General features: G+C 42.8%; 1 protein-coding gene across 1 annotated transcript in view; it reads right to left on the bottom strand.

The window, feature by feature from the left end:
• Window positions 1-20,361, bottom strand: part of ANKS1A (ankyrin repeat and sterile alpha motif domain containing 1A) — a 201,371-nt gene that overhangs the window by 101,822 nt on the left and 79,188 nt on the right. The window contains exons 3-9 of the mRNA XM_017853620.1: window positions 17,370-17,526; window positions 6,859-7,155; window positions 6,014-6,089; window positions 5,627-5,728; window positions 5,424-5,525; window positions 3,484-3,772; window positions 648-660 (exon numbers count right to left, since the gene is read on the bottom strand). Coding sequence (XP_017709109.1) covers window positions 648-660; window positions 3,484-3,772; window positions 5,424-5,525; window positions 5,627-5,728; window positions 6,014-6,089; window positions 6,859-7,155; window positions 17,370-17,526 — 1,036 coding nt within the window. The remainder of the gene's footprint in view (window positions 1-647; window positions 661-3,483; window positions 3,773-5,423; window positions 5,526-5,626; window positions 5,729-6,013; window positions 6,090-6,858; window positions 7,156-17,369; window positions 17,527-20,361) is intronic.

Genomic DNA, 20,361 nt, shown 5'->3' on the forward strand with positions numbered 1-20,361 from the left:
AAAAAAAAAAAAAAAAAAAAAAGAATCAAAGTTATTGAGGAAGTAATGAGGAAAGTAATCAAGGACAAAAACGTTAATTCCTGTTGAAACGTTAATGCTCTGATACTGGTCTATTCCCATTTATTAGCAAAAAGCTCAAACTGTTCTCTTATCCTTGGTTGCCTCCTTCAATAATAAGTAAGTATTATATGAAACTCTATTTCATCTAAACCCATTTAAAAAAATTGTTTTCTTTTGAGACGGAGTCTCACTCTGTTGCCCAGGCTGGAGTGCAGTGGCGCTATCTCGGCTCACTGCAAGCTCCGCCTCTGGGTTCACGCCATTCTCCTGCCTTAGCCTCCCGAGTAGTTGGGACTACAGGCGCTGGCCACCACGCCCAGCTAGTTTTTTGTATTTTTAGTACAGACAGGGTTTCACTGTGTTACCCAGCATGGTCTTGATTTCCTGACCTCGTGATCTGCCCGCTCGCCTTGGCCTCCCAAAGTGCTGGGATTACAGGCGTGAGCCACTGTGCCCAGCCCATCTAAACCCATTTTTAAAAGGAAAAGAAGCTTTTTCTTTAAGGGCCATATAGTGAATATTTTAGGCTTTGCAGTCAACTCTGGCATTATAATGCAAAAGTAGCCACAGATGATATGTAAATGAACGAGTGTGGCTGTGCTCCAATAAAACTTTATTTACAAAAACAGACACCTGTGGACTGTAGTTTGCCAACCCCTGCTCTAGAATAAGAAAGTCACTGAAGAGGTGACACAGGATAAGTTAGATCATGGGTAAACAATTTCAGGAATACACAGGACGATCCTGATGAAGGAAAACTGAAAGCTGAAGAGATATTTACCATTGTACAGGCAGGGCCTTTAGCACTGTTTATATTCCAAAGCCCTGGTCATGCTTGACAATCAGTGTTCCTACTAAAGGGAGTGGGGGACCCAAAACCAGAGCTGTCCTGCAGGCTCATTCCCTGGCTTGTAGGTTTGTTTACTGTGTTGTTAAAACAGGGGTATTTCAGAAAGTCAAAGCAGAGAATGCTGAGTTATGCGAGAGCCCAAGCAAAATCTGCATGGAAAGATGTTTCTCATGTTTTAGGAGCTACCCGCATTAGCATTTTGGCATCCATAATCTCTCTCTTAAAATAGGCTTCACTGCTCAGTATTCTATCTTGATAAGTCGGTCATTCACATAGACCCTGGAACCAGATGGATGCCCAATGGCAATGACTTCAAAACAAGTCTGTATGTTCAAGCCAAACAAAGCTATTTATATCAGATGTCCCACTAAGTCCCACTTTCCCCACCCTTCTTTGCTCCAGAAGTGCAGGAACCTGGTCCCACTGTCACCTTTTAAGGAAGGGAACAGCAAAAGGAGCAGGCCTGTATCCATCACCAGTTAACTAACCTTGGGACACCAAGTAACTGAGGGGAAAAAACAAAAAGGAAACACAACAACAAAAAGAACTCATCCTAGAAGCCTTCCTAATGCTAAAAAGGCCTAGGAAGAACAATATGGAAGCCTTTTGTGGAAGAAACAATCACCAGGGACACGGGAAGGAAACAGAAATACCTGTGTCTCTTTCTTTCTAAGGTGAAAACTTTGGAGTAGGGCCTAGAAGTACAGTGGTGATTTACACATACCATTCATTGTGCTTACCAAGAGGTAAACAGGCCCTTTGCCATAGTTAATTACCAAGGGCCCGGAAGACAGCACAGCCACAACATACACAAGTAAAAATGGCAAAGCATCCACCCATTTCTGCTTAGGACCACAGGGGGGAGAGCAGGAGGCAACCAGGAGAGCAGGAGGGAACAAAGAGACCCGTGGAAATCAATCACAGGAACTCATTCTCAGCTTTCTTCAGTAACCCTGAGCGGCTTCTTGCAAAGACTCCAGCGCCCCCTAATGGGCATCACCTATAAGTACCAATTAAAACACCACCTCCCTCCAAACCTGGATTTTCTTTCTTCAGTTGTGCCTAAAAGCAAAATAAGTGAAAAAACTAGCTGTCTATAGAAGCGCTATACTGGTGGTGCTCGGCACATGTACTTGCTTTCACCACTCACAAGGAGTTTTGTCACAGTCCTTGATAACACCCACTCTGGTGGACTACCACTAGACTGCGGGCCTTTCCAAGATCCATACTAAAATGCTGTTTCAGGGCACAGCAAGGAGTCTAACGAAAAAGAGCATTCTAAGAATCATAAGGCCATTCCCAAGGCACACCTGCAAGAAACAAGAGTTACCTGCAGCCAAAAGATCATTAAAATGGTCACAAGCCAGATTCAGACCAAAAGGGAAAGGCCAGCCCCTCCAACAGGAAGAAATAACATAGGCCTGAAAATATGTCTCTAGATGGGCTTAGCACTAGGATCTCATTAAAGCAATGGTCAGTTTAGCTAATGGGCAGTGCTCAAAACCTGAAATTGTTGTGCCTGGAGTGCAGGAAGGTCAGTGGGACCAGTGTATTCAGGCCTACACTCCCAACATAACCCTAGGGGAGAAGCCAGGGGTAAGCTATCTCAGGAACAATGTACAAGACTAGAAGTAAAAGCAGGTACAGACTGTCTGACCTGCGATGATACAATGTTCCAACCTTATCATCCAGGGAAAGCAATACGCATTCAGTAGAAACTGTCCTTCCAAGTACTCACACAACCATTCTGTTTTTCGCTTTCAGTGCAGTATTCAATAAATGACATAAGCTATTCAACACTTTATTATAAAACAGCCTTTGTGTTAAATGATTTTGCCCAATTGTAGGCTCATGTAAGTATTCTGAGCACATTTAACCTAGGCTAGGCTGAGCTATGGTGTTTGGTAGGTGTATTACCTGTGTTTTTGACTTATGCGATTTTCAACTTACGATGGTTTTATCAGGATATAATCCCATCGTAAGTCAAGGAGCATCTGTACTAGAGAAAGAAACAGAAAGATGGGAAAGTGGATCTTGAGAAGGGAAAATTCAGAGTTGTTCTCATCCTATTATCTCAATGGCTGGAGGCATTATAATTAGATAAAATAGAAATGTCACATACTAATAAATACGTTAAGCCCTGCTACAACACTGCTGAATCTAGAACCTGCCCAAATTAGAACCTGGCCTGTTAGATTCTCCAAATGGAGAATCCTTTCAGGGTAAGTGGATGGTGAGCATATGCTCAGGACAGATAGGAACTCATGTCAGTGAGCTTCTTTCACCATAAGTTTCTGCTTTTCAGAGAGAAAACAGACAATATACAGCAAATATTCCAAAGACAGAAGCAACACTAAGGCTAAATAGAAATAAAATGTTTTAATTCGCTCTAAGGCCAATGAAGTCACGTAAAGATGCAAGCTGGTTATACTGAAAATTAAATTGGAAAAAATAAAACTCTACCTCAGTGTGATCTGTATAGTTTTAGTACACTCAGCAAGAGAGACCCAGCAGAGCCCCAAGAAGAAGAGGAGAACAAGTGGGCTCCAGGCCTCGGAAACATGAGCTGGCACCAGGGATCATACTTCCTTTCCCTGTGCCCCATCACCTCACGGGCCAGCCTGCCAACACAGCCCCCAGGAGGTGCAGGCCCTGGGTCACATACAGGCCTCACTCCAGCAGGTTTCACTCCTGCTGCCTCAGCCTCCTTGTTCGTGGAGTCTCGGTCAGACGATCGCCCGCTGGCCATGCTGTCCAACGAATGGCAGGAGACAGCATTATATAGAGCTTCGTAGGGACCCTCTTCTTCAGCATTTGTGTCAAAATCGACAATCAGTTCAGTCACTGCTTTCTCCACGTCACCTGAGAGGATGATGGAGGGCAAGAGAGTCACTAAAGGGGATCTGAATCTCAGGTTCCAACCAGTGCAGCAACCCAAAGCCTCTTTAGTTACCCGCGCTCACAAACACTAACTCAGAGCAAGAAAATGATTACTTTGTTCCATGGACAAGAATACGTATAGTTTCAGCTGTTCTTTATGCCCTGAGATCTAAACAGATTTTTCCCTAATTCAGTATGAAAAACCATTGACATCTATAAGGGATACTCCCAAGACCTTTATAAAGTCCCAAAATACCTCAATACCATAATGACATTAACCCATAAAATATAGCAAGGTGTAACTGAAAAACTTAAGTTACCCTTTACATTCTTTAATAAAAGCCTCCACATGCTCAAACAAAATAGAGAGGATGGCAAAGGCTTTCTGAGCTCTTAGCCTGGCCTGTTAGATAATTATCAGCCTCGGAGCACCTGCAATCCAAACGTGTGACTCTGCAAAGTTACCAACTGTTAGAGCCCAGGCAACTCTGGGTTGCCTGTAAATAATCAAAACTATAAATGTAAAATCCTTGAAGAGGTTAGTGAACTACTAATCCCCTTACTAGCAGATTATGAAGTCAAGAAAAAGAGTGCATGTGGGAGGAAGACAAGGACTCCACAGTACAGAGAGCTGGGCACCCTTTAGCGCTTATCTCCCTACACCCCTCTGGGAAATCCCTTTCCCTTTTTTCACTTTTAGCTTTGTTCTGTTTTTCTAGCCTTCTTTATTGTGATCTATATTTGGGGAAAGGTATCAGTCTTTATTCTATCTTTGTATTCATCATATTAAGGACCCAAAAGTTTGCTAAATGCATCTGAAAAGGTGGATCCTGACTACTGACAGTTAGGCTGGACTCCCTAAGCTCCCATCCAGACCACATTTGTTGCTCATATGTTATATTATCAAAATCTGCCATGTACCCACCTACCAATCAGATGATACTCATTAAATATTGGCCAGGCACAGTGGCTCATGCCTGTAATCCCAGCACTTTGGGAAGTTGAGGCAGACAAATCATGAGGTCAGGAGTTCAAGACCAGCCTGGCCAACACGGTGAAACCCTGTCTCTACTCAAAATGCAAAAAAATTAGCTGGGCATAGTGGTAGGTGCCCATAATCCCAGCTACTCAGGAGGCTGAGGCAGGAGAATCACTTGAACCCAGGAGGCAGAGGTTGCAGTGAGCTGAGATCGCGCCACTGCACTCCAGCCTGGGCGACAGAGTGAGACTCTGTCTCAGAAAAAAAAAAAAAAAAAAAGAAATTATTACTAGTCAACTATGCACAAGGCACTACATTGTGATTATGTGTTAGAAAAAGAAGGTTTCACTGATACTTGAGTTCATCTTGAGATGATCCTCCCTACTACACATCCCTGAATAGATCTCATAGAGCCAACTGGAAAAGTAGAGGCTAAAATAAAGTAGGAAAGAAGAGGCCCACAGTCAAAAGCATAAACTATGTCGAATAAAACTTCATATAGTAGTTGGCAAAAAATGAACTGAATATAAACTTACTAAGTACTCACAACCCCCCAAAAGTATTATTTAAATTAAGATTTTTCCATTCTGCCCATGAATGTTCATCTCTTTCCAAGCTGAGCACCCCTTTACTGACAGGGGAGAGTTGCCTTACCCTGAGACTTCTGTGATACAGAGTCCATACTGGAGATGGGAGGTGGCTGGGGTGGGGGGGTCTTATCTACTTCTTTTGCACTTCTTTTTCCAGTCATGTGATCTACATGGCAAGATTAAAAAAAAAACTGCTGCACCAAATACAAATGCCTTGGTTCAATTCGTGTGTCCCCTGGTCACCCAGACAGGGAGAAAGGAGGATACCTTCAATTAATGCTGCTATCTGCTGGCTCTTTTGAGAAGGCAGTTCCCGAACAGTGTCTAGGGCAGTCAGTCCACGGTTATCTTTTATGTTGACGTCAATTCCTAGAAAGGCACACCAGGTGGACCAGGGGAGTAAGCGTTTTCAAGCCAGCCTTCAAGAGGTCAAATTTTAGGACATTTAAGGCTGTCAGCAGTATAGCCAACATTTTTCATCCAAAGCTATTTAATCCAGCTATTCAAGAATAGTTTACACACTTGTACTCAACCAGTGGAGATACACGTACATTGAGTTCAAACACGGCCAGCAAAACTCCCCCTAGGGGATGAAGGGGGAAACAATCCCAACCCTGGCATGCTGTGTAGACAAGAGCGCTGCCGACCTCTCACCTGCGGCCAGCAGGATTTGCACCACATCGGTCTTGCCAAACAAAGCAGCCTCATGCAAAGCACTGCCCATCTCCGTCTGGAAAGCAAACAAGAGCGCAGAGCAGGATGTCATCAGAACAGTTTGGTGCGGCTTCACATGACAAAGGGGACACAGACAAGAAAGGACACAAAATAAAACAAACCACACAAAGCCCTCTGTCATTATCTTTCCAGCTTTTCTTGTGTGGCTTCTAAAACCATGATTGTGGCCCATATACCAAGGCCATGTCTGTGCCACCAGCAGGCCACATGTGAACAACTGAACAGTTACTCTTAGAGCCATGTACTGGTGAAATGCCTCAGAACTCTACCTTCCTGGGTGGAAGGAGTGACGAGAAGAAAAGTACAAGAGAAACACCTTCACTTCAAATGTGGTTTGGTCAACACAAAACCTAAGGAATCATTCATTTGAATGCGAGAGGCTAACAAAGAAAGGAAATGTGGCATTTCTTGCTGGCAATGTCAAGCTGATGAGACTTTGGAGGCGCTAAATGGTGGCAGTGGGAACACACGGATAGGAAGATAATGAAACTTTTCTGGTTTTGAGAGCCAGTCCATAAGCACATCTTTTCAGGGTTTAATGACTACAGATTACCCCCTGAAAAGAAACAAAAAAATAATAGACTTGCTTGAGGAGTTCATTTGTTTTTGAAGTGTCACATTAAAATGAGTCAGCAAAAGGAAGCATTTGAAACATGATGTGAAACGTGCTAAGTAAAGAGCACAGCCCAGCAGCATGGTCCTTGTGCCTTCTGCAAAATGACTGAGTCTCCTGAGATTGGAGGAGCCCCCGCCCGCCCCGCTACCTGGTAGTTGCTGTCCATGCCAGCATCGAGGAGGACCTGGACCACGGCTCTGTGGCCATTCCTTGCTGCCAAGTGCAGAGGGGTGTGCTTCTTAGTGTTGCAGCTCAAGAGGTTGGGGTGTGCATTAAGGAGCATTTTCACCACCTCCAGTCGCCCGTACAGTGCTGCCAGGTCCAAAGGGGTCTCAAATTTGTTGTTGCGCATGGTGGGGTCCGTCAGCTCCTCTAAGAGCACCTTCACCACCTCTGTGTGGCCATACTGTGCTGCACAATGCAGGGCCGTCTCGTTGTCATTGTTCTAAAGAGTTAAGAAGCAGATCACATCAGAAAGGTGACTGGCAGACGGGCACCTGACCAGGACAACCACACGTAAAACCACTGAAATTTAAATGAGAAAAATAGCAGCGATACTTGGGGGCTAATAAAAGTTGGAATCCAGGCATATTCCCCCACAAACAAGACTGACTGGTCTAATCAGCGACACCTTCCTCCAGTGACTGTGAGAAGGAAGAAGTCATCTCTTAAACACTGGCAATCCCCTGTGTGCCATGAAGGAAGGGTCTCCAGGTTGTAAGGAGAGTGAACAAGAAAATGTAGCAGGCATTTGGTAGAAGCCCTGGCAAGATGAATACCAGTATCATCACTGCTATTATTTCAGTTTAAACTTCAAATGGTTTTACAATTTGTATGTATTCAACCCTTTGGTTCTGATTCTGGATTTGTCAACCATCCACTACCTTACACATAAGCTTTTTAATAAAAGTTTTTCATCTGCATAGCTTCTTGCATGCAAATCAATCAGCCAACAGTGAAAGTAACAGAGCAGACTAAAAATCGCCCAAGGTATCAGCCAAAAGCCATTTCCAGGGAAAGGGGGCACTCGGGCTTAGTCACAGAGAAATAGGGGACCCTGACGCTGCACTGTGCTTACTCCAGGAGCCTGCACCAAGCAACGCATGCAGTATCTACTTCATTAAAATGGCAGCCAGCACAGGAAGATGCTTCTTATGTAAGAAAGAGGCAAACGCTGGCATGTTGTGTGTGAGAGGTGCAAAATATTCAGATGTAATATTGCTATCAATTCAAGCTCACAACCCACGGTCCTCTAATGCCAATTTTGTTTCAAACTAAAGACAGAATTTGGGATAAAATGGGAGAATTGTGTGCTTTATCAACCATCAGAAGCAAAATATCAGTCATTCCAATTATGCTCTTTTACTACTGACAATGTCTAATTAGAGCAGAAATAAAGTAAGTCCCATGACCTCTCCTTTTTGAGAAGCACTGATGAAAATAATTCTCCCACAAGATTTTGAGATTCCTAAATTTATCCAGGAGGCTTCTGCTACTTTTGGGAAAGAAAGCTTAAGAGGGGCTTTGTCAGTCAAGTCAATATTGTGCACCTTTCAGTGGTCAAAAGGTCGAAATTAAATGTTTCTGCAATTGCTTTAATTCTATTCATAACACTAAAAGTAATGGATTAGGAGTTACCCAAACATGCATATGCAATTCCATCTGCTTTTGATCTGGCATTTGACTGCATCATTTTTTCCAACTATACCAAGTACACCAGAGAGATCCACAGCTGCTGGGAGCAAGCCCCCAAAAGGTGAGGACGATGGCAAAGAAAAATTTTTACATGAAATAAGGACAGAAAAAGTAGTAGCAGGACACATGCAAAGATAAATGCACACAAATAAACAGAGGATGCAGAGGAAGCTGCACTGAGCTCAAAACACAACTCAAGGAGAGCTGCTGCTGGGAAAGTGCCGACAGCCTTCACTGACCAAAGGATACAGCCAGCCTGCCAGCCACAGCCTCCTATAATATGACTGGGCCCTAAGGGGCAAATTCCATGTAACCTAAAAGTCTGGAGGAAGGGGAAACGCTGGGCAGAAAGCAAGTCTTTGAGGTCCTCCCTGTGCCAAACAAACCTTTTAGGATACCCATTTGGAAGGCCTATTTCCTATTAAGCTATGGCATGAGTTTCCTAGGCAAACTTAGAGCTGTCCCTTCAGTTTCTCTCTTTTTTAACCCAACATTTCTCTGGTTGATTATCACTTTCTCTTGATGAACCAACACCATTAACAAAAACTCATAGGATCTTTCTATGGAGTAATTCTGGGGCAGAGTAGTAACCCAAAGAAGTTTAAAAGGATTCTCCAGGTTGCACATCTCAAGATGAGTGTGATAGAGCCATGAAAGTCAGCTTATTCATATTAAAACTCCAGTCCAGAAAAACTATTTACTCTGAAGCAAATACTACTGTCTCTTTTAGATCCAAGTTGTCTCCCAAGAAACAGAATAAATTGTCCTTGGTTTTATAAAAAGTACGCCATTAGGGCTAAAGAACTGTAAAAGTCTAAACCATCCAGCAAAGAAAAAAAAAAATCTTCTCTATTTCTTCTTTGCCAGAATGAAAGCAGCTCTCACAAAGCTGCCCTGCTAAAGGCAAGGTCATAATCACTACTGGCAAATTTCCTGCCTCATGTTAAAAATACATCTCTGCAGAAAGTTACACTCATAGTCACAGTACAGGGAGCATCTTACTTAGGTTTCAGTCATGCCAGACATGGTCTGGTAACTATAATACCCAAGTTTCTTATATCTATGGTGATCACATCCATCACTGACACAAGCCATCACAATATGCTCTTATTACTGTAGGCTTTTTGAGCCTGACAATCATCAGGGCAAGAACTATCAGTGACTCTCAAACTGGCTTCATTTTGGAATTACATGGGAGCTTAAAAATAACCTGTAGGAAGTCCAACCTCACACTTGCCAAAGTAGCACCTCAGAGGGTAAGGCCCAGGAAACTCTTATTAAGTGCTGGTTAATACACTGACAAGAAAAGGAACGATTCTAAGGAGCAGCACAGACTCCTGATCATCTGGAATGTTTCCCTGTCACACCTTCCAAATCTCACTACAGGTGTTCACAATACCTCCAGGGTTCCCAGAATCCTGTTACTGCGAATCTGGACTGAGAAAAGTGAGTGAGAGGAAATAGCCCAAATTTTCCCCAATGCTTTTGCACAAATGCTCCATTCCTACCCATCTTAAGACCCACTTCTGGCTGGGTGTGGTGGCTCATGCCTGTAATCCCAGCACTTTGGGAGACCAAGGCGGGTGGATCACAAGGTCAGGAGATAGAGACCATCCTGGCAAACATGGTGAAACCCTGCCTCTACTAAAAATACAAAAAATTAGCCGGGCGTGGTGGCAGGTGCCTGTAGTCCCAGCTACTCGGGAGGCTGAGGCAGGAGAATGGCATGACCCCAGGAGGTGGAGCTTGCAGTGAGCTGAGATTGCACCACTGCACTTCAGCCTGGGCGACAGAGCAAGACTCTGTCTCAAAAAAAGAGAAGTATAGGCCCTAGAAAAACATACCATAATAGGAAGAAAGGAAAAACTAAGTCTGAGATTGAGAGGACACAGGAGAAGCATGAAAGCAAGTCCATCATGTGGAAGAAGAGTTAGATTTATTCTGTACTGTTCTGGAAAGCAGAACTCTGATCCAAAAAAATGGAAGGTTTAGGAAGATAGATGCCAATCAAACTTAACAAACCAAAACTCAACAGAATCCAAAAACAGGCTGCCAAGTAGTAATGAGTTCTGTTTGTTATTACGGAAAACAAGCAAATAATTAGAATAAGGGGTAGAGGGTCACCTTTCAAATGATAAAAAGATTTCTGCTCTATGTGGAAAGTTGGCCTAAATTGGTGGTTTTCAAATCAGTTTTATTTTGGAATTACATGAGAACAAAAAAAAAAAAAAATGTTACTAGTAGGTCCAACCCCAGATTTGTAGGCACCGACTTCAGCAATCAATCATAATCATCAAGAATGAGACAAACCAATGTCATGTGCCTTGATGATGCAAGGCACTAAAAAGGACATAATACCACTTCCGTGGTGCTCCTGCCAAAAATGTACACCCAGAATCTAATAATGAGGAAATATCAAACAAAGCTAAACTGAAAGACAGTATACAAAACAACTGCCCTGTGCTCTTAAAAACCATCCAAGTCATGAAAGGCTAAGAAAGGCCAAGGAACTGTTCCATACTATTAATATGTATGCTCCTGGACTGGATTCTCGATCATAAAAAAAATTGCTCTAAAGGGCATCTTTGAGACAACTGGTAAAATTTGAACATAGATTCTATATTAGATAATGGTATTGTATCAAGATTGAATTTTTCAAATGTGATAAATGTATTGTGGCTTTATAAGTGAATGTCCTTGTTCTTAGGAGATTTAAGTCAAACAACTAATACCAAAACGGAAGTGTTTAGGATTAAAGGGTCATAATGTCCATGACTTAATATCAAATATTTCATCAGTGACAACAATTAATGCACACACACACACACACACACACACACACACAGAAAAAGAGGAAAGGTAGCAAAATGTTAACACTGGAGTATCAAGAAGAGTGTACTATAGTTCATGGCATTATTCTTACAACTTCAAGTTAGAATTTTTTTTTCTTTTTAAATGAAAAGTTTTTTAGAAGCTTGCCAGGTGATTCTAATGCAACCAGAAAGGTTGATTACATTTGGAGGCAATTGGTCTAGATAAAATTCCAAGTCCTTTTCCGTTCTAAGACTGTGAAATAATTTTAAATGTACAAAAAAAATAGATGTGCCCTAATATTAATTTGATTGTTGCTCATTTTACGATACTCAGACTAAGGAAGAATTGTTAAGAGGGGGAAAATAGCAATTTTCATTTGGCTGGTTTAAACCGACTTGTTGAAAAAGGCGCCAAATGTCAAAGAAGAACATGAAAGCTCCTAAAAACTACTTCTGCTCCCAAAACAAGCCATCTGAGACTTCTTAATTTGTACAGATGCCTGACAGAACTTAGCACTCAAAAGTACTTTAAGAAAACAATTCCTAGACATAAGACAGATCTATAAAAATCCACTGAATCAGGATAAAACCTAAGGAGATCAGTTTTTGTTTTTTTTGTTTTTTTTAGACGGAGTCTTCTCTGTCATCCAGGCTGGAGTGCACTGGCGTAACCTTGGCTCACTGCAACTTCTGCTTCCCAGGTTCAAGTCATTCTCCCGCCTCAGTCTCCTGAGTGCCTGGGATTACAGGCATGTGCCACCACGCCTGGATAATTTTTATAATTTTAGTAGTCATGGGGTTTCACCATGTTGGCTAGGCTGGTCTCGAACTCCTGACCTCAAGTAATCCACCGGCCTCAGCCTCCCAAAGTGCTGGGGTTACAGGGGTGAGTCACCATGCCCAGTCAAGGGAGGTGAGATTTGAATTAGCTCAAGAAGGGTTTGCATACTCAGCACAACCCAAACAGCTTACCTCTCTGTCTCTCTCTCTCTTCTTCTTCTTCTTCTATTATTATTATTTTTGAGACAGGGTCTCACTCTGTTGCCCAGGAGACAGTGATCACTGCTCACTGCAGTAGACAGGGTCTCACTCTGTTGCCCAGGAGACAGTGATCACTGCTCACTGCAGCCTCGACCTCCTGGGCTCAAATGATCCTCCCACCTCAGCCTCCCAAGAATTTGGGATACAGGCATGTACCACTATGGCTGGCTAATTTTTTATTTTTTTCTAGAGATGGGATCTCATTATGTTGTCCAGGTTGGTCCCAAATTCCTGGGCTCAAGCAATCTTCAGCCTCGGCCTCCCAAATTCTGGGATTACAAGTGTGAGCCACTACACTGGCCACCTTTACATTTTTTTTTTTTTTTTTGAGTCTCACTCTGTTGCCCAGGCTGGAGTGTAGTGGCACGATCTCGGCTCACTGCAACCTCTGCTTCCTGGGTTCAAGCGATTCTCCTGCCTCGGTCTCCCAAGTAGCTGGGACTATAGGCACACGCCACCACATGCAGTTAATTTTTGTATTTTTAGTGGAGATGGGGTTCCGCCATGTTGGCCAGGCTGGTCTTGAACCCCTCACCTCAGGTGATCCGCCAGCCTCAGCCTCCCAAAGTGCTGGGATGACAGCTGTAATCTCAGCATCCGGCCTCAGCTTTACTCTTAATGTGGTTTGCAACAATTAGCCTTTCAGGGTAGAGGCTAAGGGAATTATTTCCAAAGAAAGAAGTATGTTCTTACTACATTTAAACTAATTTTATTTTATATGTGCAAAATTAAAGGATAGGAAAATGTACTTTCAAGAATCAAAGTCTTACCCTTTATCAAAGCTTTATAAGCTCACTACACTAACCACTGTTGGGAAAACAATCACTTCAAGTTTCCTCCCCATAAAAGAAAACTCTGAATAGACTAACTGAATAATGTTTCATTAAGTGTCATCCACTAGTAACAAAAACAGATTCCAAAAATGCCTTTGCAGAAATACATTATATACACTTTAAAAAATTAGCATCTCAAATATTACTAGTTATCAGATATTTTTACTTTATATATGTTATCTTAAACTCCAAAACAATCCAGCAAGGTAGATGGCAGTGCCGCATTTTACAAAAGAGGAAACTGAGGTTCAGAGAAATTAAGTAACTTGCTCAAGTCAACAAAACTAATAAGTCGCATCCCAGAACTTAAATTCTGGTCTGACATGAAAGCCTATGACTTACGAGTTTTCCACTCTACTACTCTACTTCCAAAACAAAAAACAAAAAAACTAAGATAAGAGTATCTTCCTATTCTGAAGACTAGAAAACAATACAGAGAGCAGGCCAATCACTGCACTTCAGTCTGGGCAACAGAGGGAGACCCTTTCTAAAATGAAAGAAAGAAAGAAAGGAAAGGAAAAGGAAAGGGAAGGGAAGGGAAGGGAAGGGAAGGGAAGGGAAGGGAAGGGAAGGGAAGGGAAGGGGAAGGAGGTAAGAAAGAGTAAGCCAAAACAAAGCTGATGTGCTCCACTACCTAAGGTCAAATTGCTTCTCTACCATTAAGACCCAACAGCTGAACAAAATCTCCTACAGGGCCTTCCCAGGTCCAGCCCATAGGGGGCTTCCTTTGCTAAATCACTATTTCTCAAAAGCATGAAATATCTGCCTTGTGTTTGGAAACATACAGAAGTACCTTATGTTTCGCTTCCCCAAGGCAGCTGTTTCCAGAGCAAGGAAAAGGTAGCTAATGTGGATAATGCCGTGTCTCGAGCACACTCCAGACTATTGCCAAAAAGCAAACTTCATCTGAATAAAATCTTTGACCAAAACCAGCGGGTGAGAGCACCAAGGAAAGAGGCTAACACCATCACCCAGTGAACAAGCTCTGCTGCTCAGATGTGGTAAAGGCTGAGGGGCAGACAGGCCTGGCCTGTTCATCACCAGGCCCATCAAACTACGCTTTGTCCCAGCCTCATGGGGAGGGAGACTAAGGCAGGTGCCCACCTTGGTCCTGCAACATCGTTTCCTATTTCAGAACCCTTCCTGGGTCAAGAGTGATCAAGCAGAGAGAAGCTAATGGCTGGAGATACTGGGTGTGGTTTTAAAGCATCAGGCAGAGATGCACAAACTCCATGAAATCAGAGAGAGGCATGCAACCGCTTTTAAAGGAATAAAATGGATCACGCTTGTCCTTTCCTCCACATCTCCACCATTAGCTATTGAAACCTGAAAATCAGATACCATTTCAAAAGACAAATAGAAAGTAGGCTAAAAATAATTTTTTAATTCCAGGAAGTACAACTGAATCATTTTTTCTATGCTTATTTAAAAAGTAATATAATTTGACATCTCTTAACTACATTTAAAAAAATTTAAGAATCAAAATTGTAAATTAAGTATGTAATATGGTCCCTTATATTTCCCCATTCCTGCCATTTCAAATATTCCAGAAAAAACCACCCACCGTTTCCCAAATTAGTATGGGTTTTAAAAATAAAGTCAAAACCCAATGCAGCTGCATTTTCCCATTCCCAGACAAGCCAAAAGCAGTTGGGCTGAAGCAGACAACAGTCAGCGTGATGAGGAGGAGCCTGAGTGGACAAGAGTAGAAGCGGAGAGGACCAAAGAGGAGGTACAGCTTGGAGAAATGATGCAGAGAATTCCTGGCAGCAAAGTACACACCTTGGCATTGATATAAGGGTCAAAGGGGCCGTACTTTTTGAGTTCTTTGATCTCAAGAGCATTCTACAAAAAGGAGAGGAAAAGAAAAAGTGATGACAAAATGGATGAAATATATCAAAGCAATACACAGCCCTGAGGGAACCCAACCCTAGAACTTGAATCTGCCCTCTGGATGCCTCAAAGGGAAGTTAATAAGAAAGACAACCTCCAGAGCACCTTACTCTTACCCTGCTTTAATCTAAGCATCCTACTGGAACCACATTAATGGTTTTAAAATGAAACCATATAGTACTTGTAACCACTAGCTAGATCCATTAAAGTCTTCAAGCCACTGCAGACATCTTGCCCAGCTCCTGCCCACCCACCTGCCTACCAGATACTCAAAGTACTGGGCTGGGGTCCCACCTATCAACTGATACTCCAGGCAGGAGGCAGCTGTGAGCAGGTTAAGCTAGCACACTCAAGTAGCTCAAAAATCCAAGCAGCTGTGTTTCAAGGCAAAAGTGAGCAAAGAGGATTAGAAATGGTTGCTGAACATTTCTTAAATGAGAAGGACTTTAATGGGTGACCAGTCTTTCCAACGTTGAAGAATATTAGTTACAAGCAAACTTCATTATGCATTTCCTCCAGAGAAGAGACATGACCACTTTAGCTAGGAGGAGTAAAATTGCACTTCGATTCTAAAGAGGTAATTCTAAACAGATACTTTTCATTCCCAAATGTTATAAACAAACATCCTCATTGATGATTTCAAATGTCTGTTGCTCACCTACCCAAAAAATACAGCCCAAAAGGGGAAAGGAAGGCTGATTAACAGTTATATACACACCATCTCCAAATCAAAGAGATTTGGGAGCACTACATTAATTTTCTCATGTCTCAGAATGAAGCTGCCCTTCTCAGAATCAAAGTCATGCTCTTAACAGCTAACTAAGAACTGCATGAGTCTCCTGACAGATGGACTCGCCAGGATAATTTCCCATTTTTTGAGGGAAAACCTTGATCTAATCCTACAGGTAATTTAACAATCCCCTCTCAGCAACGTCATTAGAAAAACAGTCCCTAAGCTTACTGAGAAACATCAACATCTCCCTCCTTCAAGGAACTGAGAAGAGTATCTACTTCAGTTCAGAGCAGAGAGAGGAAAGGGGAGAACGGCTTATCATGTAAGGAATGCCCGTCTCCTCTCAAACTGGCACACAACCTCCAACTCAAATAACAGCAAGTTGTGTTTGTAAGAGGCTTGTTTAAAACTTGCATAATCCAAGTGCAATTTTTTCCAAAGATATAAATGTAAAGAAGAGGAAGTATATTCTCAGAGTAACTAAATCCATGGCCATTATAAGGTTATTTTTGCTCAAATCCTGCCTTTTTCATTTTCTAAGAATCATCTCTGCTTTTTCAAAGCATGCTCATTTGGAGGACATCATGGAGATGATCTTCATTCCACTGAGTCACCTCTGCCCTCCACTCACATGTTTTTGATTTGTGAGTTCACTTTTTGGCACTAGCATGAGTACTTCTACTGCTGCAAGTTCTGATGTATGTAAAACAACAGCATGGTTTACACAGTACTGACAAACACTGGGAAAGTTACACTGCCATGTCAAAGGCATAAACACAATTTATTTTTGAGACAGGGTCTCACTCTGTCACCCAGGCTGCAGTGCAGTGACATAATCATGGCTCACTGCACCCTCAAACTCCTGGGCTTAAGTGATTCCCTGCCCCCGTCTCAGCCTCCTGAGTAGCTGGGACTACAGGTGTGTGCCACCACATCTAGCCTTTTTTTTTTCTTTTTTTTTAAATTTTTTATTGAGATGGGATCGGGGAGATGGGGGCGCTTCACTGTGTTGCTCAGGCTGGTCTCAAACTCCTGGCCTCCTGGCCTCAAGCAATTCTCCTGCCTCAGCCTTCCAAAGTGCTGGGATTACAGGCATGAGGCATCACAACTGGCCTACAGTTAATTAAGCTCACCAGCTTGAAACTGACTCCATGCAATTTTGTAGCATTTGCATTATTTCCAATTTTGCACATAAAGTGAATACGGTTGGCCCTTCATATCCACAGGTTTCCATCCATGGTTGGTAAATCTGCACATGTGGAACCCACAGACAGAGAGAGCTAATGTTACTTTGCCATTTTACATAAAAGACTTGAGCATCCTTGGATTTTGGTATCTATGGGGAGGTCCTGGAAACGAAGGGCTGACTGTGTATACATTTTTTATTCTAGTACTACTGCAAATATGCATGAGTCAAATGCATATAAAATACATCCTCATAGTATAACATCTACTAAGAAGAGTACAACTGGGAAGAGGGGAGTCATATTTAGGGTATGGAAGAGGTGGTTCCATGCTAAGGAACTGATTATCAAAAAAACAAATGAAGAGCTGGTTCTCTGAGATTTGAATTATGGGGCTAAGATGGTGACGGGGTTGCCACATCTGGCTATAGGTGAATGGAGGGAGGAAAGTCTCCCTTCCTTCCGACCTGTTCATTGACTCTGGTGTGTGAAGGCCCTTGATGGATGAGCAACCGCACTATCTGGGCATCTCCTTTCCAAGCTGCCAAATGCAGAGGGTAGCAGCCTTTCGAGTCAGCCACGTTGGTCAGCGCATCGTTCCTCAGAAGAACCTCGACCACATCCCTAGAAGGTAAAAATCAATCATGAGTTGGTAGAACTCGGGAGTCTTTCCAGCTAATGGCTCTTTACACGTGTATGGCACAAAGCCTTTTCACAGATTTATCTCATTTGGCTCCTGTGTCTCTACCTGAGCTCACCGCCCAGGCTTTTCCTTTTATTCCATGAGCTACTTGTACAGCTGATGATACGCAGCTGAACCACCTTGAGCCATGCTATACTGACTCATCACCTCTCTGTTTAGGCTTTCTTGGTAATCTATTTTCTACTACTTTGAAAATATCTGGGCCGGGTACGGTGGCTCAAGCCTGTAATCCCAGTACTTTGGGAGGCTGAGGCGGGCAGATTCGAGACCAGCCTGGCCAAGATGATGAAACCCCATCTCTACTAAAATACAAAAATTAGCCGGGCACAGTGGTAGGCGCCTGTAGTCCCATCTACTTGGGAAGCTTTGGCGGGAGAATCACTTGAACCTGGGAGGCGGAGGTTGCAGTGAGCCGAGATAGTGCCATTGCACTCTAGCCTGGGTGACAGAGCCAGACTCTATCTCAAAAAAAAAAAAAAAAAAAAAGAAAATGTTTGGACTCTTTGTCCAAACCTGTTTCCTTGTTTATGATGTTTAAACATCATTCAGGTGTTGAATTTACATAAAAGTAATCATACAAGACAAATATAATTATTCACCACATTATTCAGAGCATTTAGTGATGTAGGCGCTGAAAGCAGAGAGGTCAAGCAGAATAAAAGTTATTGTAGTCTGGGCAGAGTGGCTCACGCCTGTAATCCCAGCACTTTGGGAAGCCGAGGTGGGTGGATCACCTGAGGTCAGGAATTCAAAACCAGCCTGGCGAACATGGCAAAACCCAGTTTCCACCAAAAATACAAAAATTAGCCAGGTGTGGTGGTGGATGCCTGTAATCCCAGCTACTCGGGAGGCTGCCGCAGGGAGAATTGCTTGAATCCGGGAGGCAGAGGTTGCAGTGAGCTGAGATTGCGCCATTGAATTCCAGCCTGGGCGACAGAGCGAGACTCTCTCAAAATCAATCAATCAATCAATCAATCAATCAATAAAAAGTTACTGCAAAAGCAAGCCAGACACATATGTTATCATTTGATATCCCCAGAAAGAGGAACTTTTTTCCTGGTGACAGCACTAATTAAACAGATACCAGTATATAATTATCCGTATGAATGTGAGGTCAAAGAAAATCCCCACTTTAAATAGAAACACCATCTGGAAATGAACTTGGCTAACAAACTATAGTCATTTAAGTTCAAGATTCACTTTAATTCAGATTACCCCACTATATATGGGAACAGTGTTCTCTATAGATTTCTTTTTAGCTATATCTAAGATGGCTTAACTTAACGATTATATTCAGTATACTTTAGAAATGTTTAATGTTGAAGGAAACAACCATTGCCTCTTTCTGGTATGTTGGAGTCAATTAGGGTGGGTCAAATATTGGACAAGTGACACAAAATACTCTAAGGGGGTGAGGGCTCTGGAGCTCTTTGCTCAGCAAAATCTAAAATGATTCCAATAATCCCTCCTCATAAAAACTACACTGGTGGCCGGGCGCGGTGGCTCAAGCCTGTAATCCCAGCACTTTGGGAGGCCGAGGCGGGCGGATCACGAGGTCAGGAGATCGAGACCATCCTGGCTAACACGGTGAAACCCCGTCTCTACTAAAAAAATACAAAAAAAAAAAACTAGCCGGGCGAGGTGGCGGGCGCCTGTAGTCCCAGCTACTCGGGAGGCTGAGGCAGGAGAATGGCGTAAACCCGGGAGGCGGAGTTTGCAGTGAGCTGAGATCTGGCCACTGCACTCCAGCCTGGGTGACAGAGCGAGACTCCTTCTCAAAAAAAAAAAAAAAAAAAAACTACACTGGTGGCCGGGCGCCATGACTCATGCCTGTAATCCCAGCACTTTGGGAGGCCGAGGCGGGCAGATCACCTGAGATCAGGAGTTTGAGACCAGCCTGACCAACATGGTGAAACCCCGTCTCTACCAAAAATACAAAAATTAGCCCGGTGTGGTGGCAGGTGCCTGCAATCCCAGCTACTTAGAAGTCTGGGGCAGGAGAATTGCTTGAACCCACAAGGTGGAGGTTGCAGTGAGCTGATATTGTGCCACTGCACTCCAGCCTGGGCAATAAGAATGAAACTCCATCTCAAAAAACAAAAACAAAAACAAAAAAACTACACTGCTGCTACTTATTGCCTATAGTACTTGTTTTCCTTTAACACCTTCTATTTTGTTACACTCTGGTTTACATTCTTTGACATCCTGGCAAAACCACTCACTGTGCTCCCTGACAATGCCTGCCCCTTTGCTGAGCAATCTGAAAGGCAGTGCCCAATCACTTAAGCCCATGCCTTCTCTCTCAAATTCTCCCCAAAGCATGTCTTTTCCACGGAACGTTTCACACAAATCCCACCCAGTTCCTAATAACTTCTCTATACTCAGGAGAATTACATAGGCCATTTAATGTATTTTTTTCCCTTAAAAAGGGTTCTTATGTACAGGGCTAATTTTATGAGGAAAGAATGGCAGGCAAGAAGAGAGAGTAAATAAATAACTATTGAAACCGAAGACAGCTTTCTCATGACCACTCAATCTATTTTCAGTTTATCGAGCAGTTAGTTACCTAATAGATTCCCGCCCCTTTATGTTCTGGCTGCCCCAAATTTGATCATCATACCTAGAACATTACGTAGCACTGGAACATTCCAGAGGGGAAAAGAACAAGCAGAAGAAAAGGTAAAACTTAACTCTTGGCTAAAGATTTTTTGGTGGGTGGGGTGGGGAAGGATGTTTAAATAACACATGAAAGAAAG

This window comes from Rhinopithecus bieti, unplaced genomic scaffold (genome assembly GCF_001698545.2).
Source record: "Rhinopithecus bieti isolate Rb0 unplaced genomic scaffold, ASM169854v2 scaffold_36553, whole genome shotgun sequence".
NCBI classification, from domain to species: Eukaryota; Metazoa; Chordata; class Mammalia; order Primates; family Cercopithecidae; genus Rhinopithecus; species Rhinopithecus bieti.